The sequence below is a fragment of the Chrysochloris asiatica genome, unplaced genomic scaffold (genome assembly GCF_000296735.1).
Source record: "Chrysochloris asiatica unplaced genomic scaffold, ChrAsi1.0 scaffold00362, whole genome shotgun sequence".
Lineage (NCBI taxonomy): Eukaryota > Metazoa > Chordata > Mammalia > Afrosoricida > Chrysochloridae > Chrysochloris > Chrysochloris asiatica.
The window spans coordinates 784,444-794,704 of record NW_006408880.1 but is presented as its reverse complement, the minus strand read 5'-3'; the positions used below and the strand labels follow the sequence as shown (position 1 = coordinate 794,704).

At 37.7% G+C, this 10,261-nt stretch overlaps 1 protein-coding gene across 1 annotated transcript in view; it reads left to right on the top strand.

The window, feature by feature from the left end:
• Positions 1-10,261, top strand: part of IPO11 (importin 11) — a 295,618-nt gene that overhangs the window by 253,693 nt on the left and 31,664 nt on the right. Inside the window, exon 27 of the mRNA XM_006876193.1 lies at positions 8,114-8,198. Coding sequence (XP_006876255.1) covers positions 8,114-8,198 — 85 coding nt within the window. The remainder of the gene's footprint in view (positions 1-8,113; positions 8,199-10,261) is intronic.

Below are 10,261 nucleotides of genomic sequence, written 5' to 3'. Positions count from 1 at the left end.
GTGGCAACAATTGTGAGGTTGGCCCAGGACCAGGCAGTGTTTCATTCTGTTGTGCATAGGATCACTATGAGTCGGTACCGACTCGATGGCAGCTAACATCAACAGCAACAAACATCTTTTAAGTATCCTCTGCTTTCTGCCAAGATCCATCTTGTGTCAGCAAGGATACATCTCATTAGGGTTTACTGATGTGCTCATCATTATGACAAGTTCAGTTATGAATTATTCCTCTGCAAAGAAGGAATCTTGGATGATGCGAAGCTGGATGAAGCCGGGCTGTGTGGCTGGAGGGCCACTGTTTTACCACTTCCCCTTCCTCCTGTTCTAGGTCAGCGTTTCCTTCATGAAGCTGCCTCTAGGGCTCTGCTCCCACCCCTGTAAACTCTGTATTTCAATTCCAGAGTCTCCTGAACCTCTCAGGCTTTCGTTAGCCACTGAGGCCCGGGCCTCCCTGCGAGTTGCTGGGAGCCTGGCCACATACCTTAGGTAGAAATATCAGGCCTAGTTAGCTCACTTTGGGATTCAAGAAACTTCTATTCATTTTTTCCAAACTCTCTCTGATAGCTTTTTCTCTGAGCTGGACATTCAGGCCACATAGGAATTAGGGATCCAGAACGAGTGCCCACTGGCTGGCTGCTGCCTGTACATGACTGCCAAGGCACCATGGCCACAGAGGAGGCCAGCCCCACAAAACAGCTGAACATCCCTGGCCCGCAAGAGTGGGGGCAGAGGAGGGGGTGCAGTGTGTCCAGCCTCCTGGAGGCTGCTTGGAGATCCTTCACGAGGCAAGGACCATGCTAGTGTTGTGGTGTTTCCTGGCACCTTGTTAATGTAAGATACAATAGTCTGTACATTTTTTACTGTTGTCTCTCCTGGTGTGGTGCTGTAAGATCAGCACTGGACTGCCATCTACAAGGTTGGCAGTTCAAATCTACTAGTTGCTCCTTGGAAACCCTATACAGGGTTGCTGTGAGTCGGAACCAGCTTGACGGCAGTTAACAACAACCTTGTCATTAAAGGAAGCCTGTGGTGCTGTGGATTAGGTGTTGGGCTGCTAACTTCAAGGTTGGTGGCTCACCCGATCTGCCACTTCATGGAGAAAGATGGGCTGTCTGTACCCATAAAAGCTTATAGTCTTAGAAACCCTTTTAGAGTCAGAATAGACGATGGCAGTAGATTTGGTTTTATTGTCATAATGCAAAATGTGGGATAACGAGATACTGAGGAGTGGGTGGTATTTGATTCACCAGTGTGCACTGACAGGGTCAGCAGCAGTTGTTAAAATAGTTGTATTTTTAAAGATGGGGAATGGAGAGGAAAAGACACCCATATCCACTGGAGAGAGTGATCTTAATCTAGTTCCTGGTGTCATGCCATAACTTTCCTCAACCCTGAATTAAAAGGAATTGTCCTTCACCTCAACTTGCTGCATGCATAAGAGAAACCAGGCTTTCCTTGTCACAGTTTATTGGTTAGGAACCTATGATTGATAAATTACTGAATTCTGCTATGCTAAATTAGGAAACAGTAAGTTTCTTCCATCACTTGGATTCACTAGGACCATATTCATTTCTTGTCTCCCTGGTACTAGTGGTGACTGAATGGGAAACTATATTGCTGTTATCTCTGCTAATGGTGAAGAGCGATGGTGCAGATAATCAAAAGAATGATTTATAACTGTTCTGCAGGTACAAGTGCTAGCAGGAAAAAGTTCCCTATAGCATAACAGTATCATTTGGAGTACAAAATAGGTTCCCTTTTAATTAATGGCATTTCAGTAATATTGCTTGAATTATTATTGCTATTGTTTTAAAACATGTAAATTTTTTAAACATGAAAAATTAGTGAAGAGAAGTATTTATTTCAAGTGTATATAAATACATTTTTTACAAAGACATAAAGGGTACAGTTTGCTTTTGTAAAGTAATTTTGGTTCAAACCTTCCCTGTATAATAGATCCAAGGGGGGTTCAAAAAGTGTGTGGAAAAATTCCATTATTTTTTCTTTTTTTTATATATATAAACTTTTTGAAGCCCTTTCATATTCTATTCACTACTTGAAGAGCCCAAGAAAAATGCCCTACATGTTTTTTGAAGTAAGCATATTTTTTTATTTTAACATTTTATTCAAAATTGGGTGAAGGATTACAGAACAAATCAGTTTTGCACTCAGTGAATCATATACTTTACTTCATTACAATAATTACAATTCCATCCATTTACTAACAATTAACAGTACTCGTCTATCAGTTTGTTGTACTGTGGTGTCTTGTGATTTGCTATGATTCTGAAAGCTATGCCACCAGTATTTTAAATACCAGCAGGGTCACCCATGGTGGAGAGGTTTGAGACGAGCTTCCAGACAAACACAGACTAGGAAGTAGGAGAGGTATGAACTGCTTCCAAATATTTAGTCACTGAAAACCTTATGAATAGCAGAGAAACACTATCAGATATAGTGCTGGAAAATGAGCCCCTCAGGTTGGAAGGCACTCAAAATACGACTGGGGAAGAGCTGCCTCTTCAAAGTAGAGTTGATTGTGATGATATGAATGGAGTAAAGCCTGTGGGAGAAAAGCCCATGGGACCTTCATTTGCTGATGGGGCACAACTCAAAACAAAGAGAAACAGCTGTAAACATCCATTGAAAATCGGAACGTGGAATGTATGAATCTGGGAAAATTGGAAGCTGTCCAAAATGAAATGGAAAGCATAAACATCAATATCTTAGGCATTAGTGAGCTGAAATGGACTGGTATTGGCCATTTTGAATCTGGCAAGCACATAGTGTACTATGCCGAAAATGACAAATTGAAGAGGAATGGTGTTGCAGTCATTGTCAAAAAGAACATATCCAGATTAGTCATGAGGTACAGTGCTGTCTGTGATAGGATAATATCCATGCGCCTACAGGAAAGCCCAGTTAATACCACTGTTTTTCACATTTACACACCAACCACGAAAGCCAATGAGGATAAAATAGAAGAATTCTACCAACTTCTTCAATCAGAAATTGATCAAACATGCAATTGAGATATATTGATCATTACTGGTGATTGGAATGCAAAGAGGAAGGATCAGTAGTTGGAAAATATGGCCTTGGTGATAGAAATGATGTTGGAGAACGCATGATAGAATTCTGCAAAACCAATGATTTGTTCATTTCAAATTTACCTTCTTTAGACAACATAAGAGACAGCTATACACATGGAACTCACTAGATGGAATACATAAAAATCAAATTGACGACATCTGTAGAAAGAGACGATGGAAAATCTCCATATCATCAGTCAAAACAAGGCTGGGGCAGACTGTGGAACAGACCATCAATTACTCATATGCAAATTCACACTGAAGCTGAAAAAAATGAAAATAAGTCCATGAGAGCCAAAATGTGACCTTGAATGTATCCCACCTGAATTTAGAGATCATCTGAAGAACAGATTTGATACATTAAACTCTAAGACTGAAGACAAGAAGAATTGTGGGATGACATCAAAAACAGTCATTAAGAAGACAAGAAAGAGGAAAAGGTCCAAATGGATGTCAGAAGAGACACTGAAACTTGCTCTCCAGCGTAGAGAAGCTAAAGGAAATGGAAGAAATGAGGAAGTCCAAGAGCTGAACAGAAAATGTCAAAGATCAGCTCGAGAAGATAAAGCCAAATATTACAACAAAATGTGCAAAGATCTGGAATCAGAAAACCAAAAGGGAAGAACACGCTCAGCATTTCTCAGGCAGGGCAAACCTGTAGAAAAAATTCAAGCCTCGACTTTCATTATTGAAAGATTCTCTGGGCAAATTATTGATGGAAGGAATACACAGAGTCACTGTACCAAAGGAAATAGTTAATGATCAACCATTTCAAGAGGTAGCATATGATCAAGAGCCAGTGATATTGAAGGAGGAAGTCCAAGGTGCATTGAAGGGATAGGCACCAGAACAAGACACCAGGAATAGATGGAATAAAAATTGATATCTTTCAAGAATGTGAGGCGGCACAGGAGGCACTTACTCATCTCTGCCAAGAAATTTGGAAGACAGCTATATGGCCAACTGATTGGAAGAGATCCGTATTTGAGCCCATTCCACAGAGAGGTGACCCAATGGAATGTGGAAATCCTAGGACAATCTCTTTGATATCCCATGTGAGTAAAGGTTTGCTAAATGTAATACAGAAACGGCTGCAAGTATACATTGACAGAGAACTTCCAGAGGTTCAAGCCAAATTCAGAAAAGGCCGTGGAATGAGGGATATCATAGCAGATGTCTGATGGATCTTGGTGGAAAGCAGACAGTATCAGAAAGATGTTTACCTGTGCTTTATTGACTACACAAAGGCTTTTAGTTGTGTGGATCATGACAAGCTATGGACAACATTGCGAAGTATGAGTATTCCAGAACACTTAATTGTGCTGATGAGGAATCTGTACCTGGACCAAGAGGCAGTTGTTCGAACAGAACATGGGAACGCTGAATGTTTTAAAATTAAGAAAGGTGTGTGACAAGGTTTTATTCTTTCACCATACTTATTCAACCTGTATGCTGAACAAATCATCTGAGAAGCTGGGTTCTATGAAGAAAAACGTGGCATCAGGATTGGAGGAAGACTCATTAACAACCTGCGATATGCAGATGATATAATCTTGCTTGCTGAAAGTGAAGAGGACTTAAAACATTTACTGACGAAGATCAACGAGCACAGCCTTCAGAATGGATTACATCTCAATGTCAAGAAAACAAAAATCCTCACCACTGGACCAATAAACAACATTTTTATCAAGGGAGAAAAGATTGAAGTTGTCAAGGACTTCATTCTTTTTGGATCAACTATCAACACTCACGGAATCAGCAGTCAAGAAATCAAACGTCTTATTACATTAGGCAAATCTGCTACACAAGACCTTTTTAAAGTGTTGAAGAACAAAGATGTCAGCTTAAGGACTAAAGTTTGCCTGACCCAAGCCATGCTATTTTTCGTAACCTCGTATGCATGTGAAAGCTGGACAGTGAATAAAGAAGACCGTAGAAGAATTGATGCTTTTAAGTTATGGTATTGGAGAAGAATACTGAAAGTGCCATGGGCTGCCAAAATAACCAATAAATCTGTTTTGGAAGAAGTGCCGCCAGAGTGCTCCTTGGAGGCCAAGATGGCTAAACTTCATGTCTCATACTTCAAACATATTGTCAGGAGGGAACAGTCACTGGAGAAGGATATCATGTTTGTTTAGGTGGATGGTCAGAGAAAAAGAAGAAGACCCCCAAGGAGTTGGATTGGCCAAGTGGCAGCATCGATGGGCTCAAGTATGGCAACAGTACTGTGGTTGGCCACAATTGGTCAGTGTTTCGTTCTGCTGTGCATAAGGTCACTATGGGTCTGTACCAACTCAATGGCAACTAACTACAACAACTTCTATTCAATTTTACATTGCATTCCTCTCTGTCTCCTGCTACCTTCATCTTTCCTCTGCTAACCTCTTCCTTGTATATTGCCTGTCCTTTTACCCATGTTAACACATGACAACCCTCTAGTCTGTCAATCATTTTCTCTCCCCCCCCCCCACCCGTAACCATCATAGATTTTTCTTTTGTCAAGAAAATCCTCTTCTTAACTTTTTACAACATTGGTCTCATACAATATTTGTCCTTTTGTGTCTGACTAATTTAAGTCAGCATAATGTCCTTCAGATTCATCAGTGTTAGGTGTTTCTCAGATTCATCATTTTTCTTCAGTGTTGCATGATATTCTATTGTGTGTATGTACCAAAGTTCATGTAACTACTATGTTGTTGTACATATAGGTTGTCCCTATTTTTCTAAATGATTGATCAACTATTTTAAGCGGTTATATAAGATCAAGGGCAAATGATAATGAAGGTAGAAATCCAAGGTGCAATGAAGACATTGGCAAAGAACGTGGCTCTGAAATTAATGGAATGCAAATTGAAATCTTTCAACAAAGTGATGCACAACTGGAGACACTCACTCATCTATACAAAGAAATTCGAAAGACAGCTACATGGCCAACAGATTGTACGAGACCCATATTTGTGCCCATCACACAGAGAGGTGGCCCAATGGAATGTAGAAAGCATCTGACAATACCATTAATTTCACCTGCAAGTAAAATTTTGCTAAAGATAATTCAAAAATAGCTGTGACATTACATTGACAGGGAACTGCCTGAGGTTTAAGTCAGATTCAGATGAGGATGTGGAAGGAGAGATATCATTGCTGAAACCATATGGATCTTGGCAGAAAGCAGAGACTGCCAGAAAGCTGCACTGTACTTTACTGACTGTGCAAAGGCTTTAGATTGTGTAGATCGTGACAAGTTATAGACAACATTGCAGAGAATAAGCATTCTGGAACAGTTAATTGTGCTCACAAGGAACCTATAAATAGATGAAGAGGCAGTTATTTAAACAGAACAAGTGGATGCTGATTAGTTTAAAATTAGGAAAGATGTGCTCCAGGTCTGTATTCTTTCACCATACTTACTCAATTTGTATGTTGAGCAAATAATTCTAGAAGTTGGATAATAGGAAGAAAAAAGTAGTATTAGTATTGCAGGAAGACTCATTAGCAACCTGCAATATGCAGATGTTACAACCTTGCATGCTGAAAGGTCTTAAAATACTTACTCATGAAGATCAAAGACCACAGCCTTCGGTATGGGTTGCAGTTCAGTGTAAACAAAACAAAAATCCTCACCACTGGACCAATAAACAACGTTCTTATCAATGGAGAAAAGATTGAAGTTGTCAAAGAGTTCATTTTGCTCAGATCAACCATCAACACTCAAGCAGCAGTCAGGAAATCAAACCATGTATTGCATTAGGTAAATCTGCTGCACAAGACCTCTTTAATGTGTTTAAGAGCATAGATGTCAGTTTGAGGACTAAGGTGTGCCTGACCAAGTCATGGTATTTTCAGTAACCTCATATGCATGTGAAAGTTGGACAGTGTATAAGGAAGATCATTGTAGAAGAATTGATGCATTTGAGTTATGGTATTGGAGGAGAATATTGACAGTACCATTGGCTGCCAAAAGAACAAATAGATCTGTGTTGGAAGAAGTACAGCCAGAATGCTCTTTGAAAGCCAGGATGGCCAGACACTTTGTCTCTCATACTTCAGACATATTGTCAGGAGGGACAAGTCACTGGAGAGGGTATCATGTTTACTAAAGTGGAGTGTCATAGAAAAAGAGAAAGATCCCCAGTGAGATGGATTGGCACAGTGGCAGCAGTAATGAGCTTAAACATAGCAACCATTGTGATGTTGGCCCAGGACTGAGCTGTGTTTCATTCTGTTGTATGTAATGTTGCTGTGAGTTGGTACTGACTCTATGATACCTAACAACAAACAACAATCTTTTTGATGTGTGTCTTGTAGACAGCATATGGAAGGATCTTGCTTTCTTTTCCATTATGCTCTCTCTGTCTCTTGACTGGTGCATTTAATGTATTTACATTCAGTGTAATTATAGGTATGAATTGATTCATTTTGTTTCATTTGTCATTTCATTTTGCTTTGTTTTTTTATGGTGCTACTGATTTCTTTATTCCACATTATTTTCTATGCTGAGTTCATTTGGTTTGTGGATTTTCTTTTCATTTTCATTTCTATTGTGTTAATGTTTACTAAATCAATTTTCTTTTTTTATTTTGATGTGCAGGTGTACTGATATTCTTTGAGGTTAACCTGTAATTTACAATTTTTTTCCCCCTGTTTAAAACAGTTTGTTTTACCTTGAAATGCACTTGACTTCCTTGCTATTTGGAAGTTCTGTTTCTATACTAGTCCCGTTTTTTTGTTTTGTAGTTGACTTCAGTATAAATTGATATCTCTGGTTCCCTATTTCAGTCCTGTAGGGTTTTTTTTTTACATCAAATACTTTTGTATCTGGATTGAGTTCTGGCTGGTGTGGGCCTCTTTTTAAAGTGAGGTATCTTTTCATAATTAAAAAGAAAATCAAGTTTATCTAAATCTATTGCTCACATATTGGTCTATAGAATCATTTGTATTTTCAGTGATTTGGAAGACTTGTTTTTTGTATGTTTTAGACATTTCTTGCACATTTAAAACATCTGTGTGTTTGTTTCATTTAGCTGCATGTTGATGTCTCATCTTGAGGAGCCAAAAGCAACAGAAAATGAAGAACCACCCACAGAGCAGGATAAGAGGGAAAAAATAGTAAGTTAAAAACGTAGCTTTTAAATCTTGTTGGTGGTATGCCATCGAGTTGATTCCGAGTTTCTGAGGCTGTAAGTCTTCACAGAAACAGAAAACCTCGTTTTACTCCCACAGTGCAGCTGATAGAATCGAACTGTTTACCTTGCAGGTAGCAGCCCAATATATTACCCATGTGCCACCAGGGCTCTTTTGGGAGAACTGTATATCATAATTATATTCTTTAAGTTTGAAAATGTCTCTCAGTCCATCTGTCTGTCTATCCACACATCTATCCATTCATCCCTTGTTGAAGAATTAACGTAAGGCTTAAGAATTTTAAAATTTGGGATGTAAATATTTCAAAGTTGTATACTCAGCAGTTTTCTTTGTAATGAGTTCTTCAAATGCAGTGTTAAGGTTAACCTCCCCAAATGTTAGAAATACACTGTTTCAGTGGGTAGTTCATCTCTAAAAAACTGCAGTTGAAAGTGACATTAAAATAATCCAAAGAGGTTAGTGAAATAATGAATTGTAAGAATCCAACTGCGAAGTAATAAAGGCACAAATTGATAACCAGGCATCCTACTGAGATAGCAGTTCTTCCTATGAAATGTTAATCAAAAATAGTTTGAGATCAGAGGTTAAGGTCCTTCACAGTAGGCTAGGTAATAGTAATCAAAAGATACTGGAAAAGAAAGTTCCGTTAAAAACAACCTTGGTAACTAAATGAAATGATGACTTCTGAGTTTTTTTTAGTTGAGATTTCAGATTAATTGCCTGTTGACATATGTATTGTTCTTGAGTATTGCAAAGCAGGCAGATTCATTATTGCTTCCTTATTCATTTGAATTGTTACTAAAGGCCTTAATCTGGAAGACCTCTATAACCTTGCTGCTGTTCAAATGGAAACTTTGGCAATGTTTTTACTTTTTTTTTTTTTTTTACATTATTTACATTAAGGATCTAATGTAAATCAAGTCCTTATGTTTACAAATAAATAAAAAATACAGGGCAGTTTGGGAGAACTTACTTTCAGTAACTTGAACTAGATTCCACTGAACAGTAAAGACTACCTTCTTGGTAATTTTTCATGATTTCATTCCTCCTTTTTCAATTGCCTCTTTTTCTGAATAAATTGGCAGTAATGCTAGTCTTGTTTTCTTAAGGGACTTATCTTTTGAGAGAGAGGATATTAAGGAGATTTTTCCATTTTTAAGGGGTTCTTTTGTTTTATTTTATTTTAAAATAAATGTAACCCGTATACATTTTAAAATCACAGAGGGATATGAAATAACCTTTCCGCAAAACAGCCATTACTAACATTGTGGTATTTGGGGGAGATTTAAAACCTTTGTGGAAAATCAAACAAAAAGATAATGGAATTTTTCCATGAACTTTTTGAAACCCTCTTCTATATCTGTCTAAACATTTTATTTGCACCAATACACAAATATTCATATGTGTTTTACAAATTTTAAAAAGTGTACAGTCTTTTCTGCTGGATTTTTCTTTACCCATAACAGTAATATACATGTATATATATCTATGTACATAAATTTATGTTTGCATCATAGTTTCATTTATTGACATTCCATTGTTTATATGTGCATCTTAGGTGTCTCTTCAGCAACATTTCTTAAAGTGTGGTTTCTAGGCAACTGGGGGTTTCTCAGAACCTGTTCAGGAGTATTATCACTTCATAATATAATAATAAATATTTTCTAAGATGTTTTTATGTGTAGGTATTTTTACTGGTCTTGCAATGCAATTTTATGTAACATTTGCTAATGCTGCTAGTACATTAGTCTCAGTCAAGGCAATAACAGCACATATTCTGTATTGCCACAGTTAAAAAACTCAGTTAAAAAAGAGGCAATTTCATTTAAGAATATTCTTGATGTAGTTAAAATTATTAATTTTATTAAATCTCTTGAATATATGTCTTTTTTATAATCTCTGTTAACAATGTTGCAGATAGTATCTGTGGCTATGGTTATCTCAAGTGAAGTACTTTTTTTTTAGTGTTTTATTGTGAATTATATGATAGTTTACATGGGAGAACATTAGTTTAACATTCATTCTGT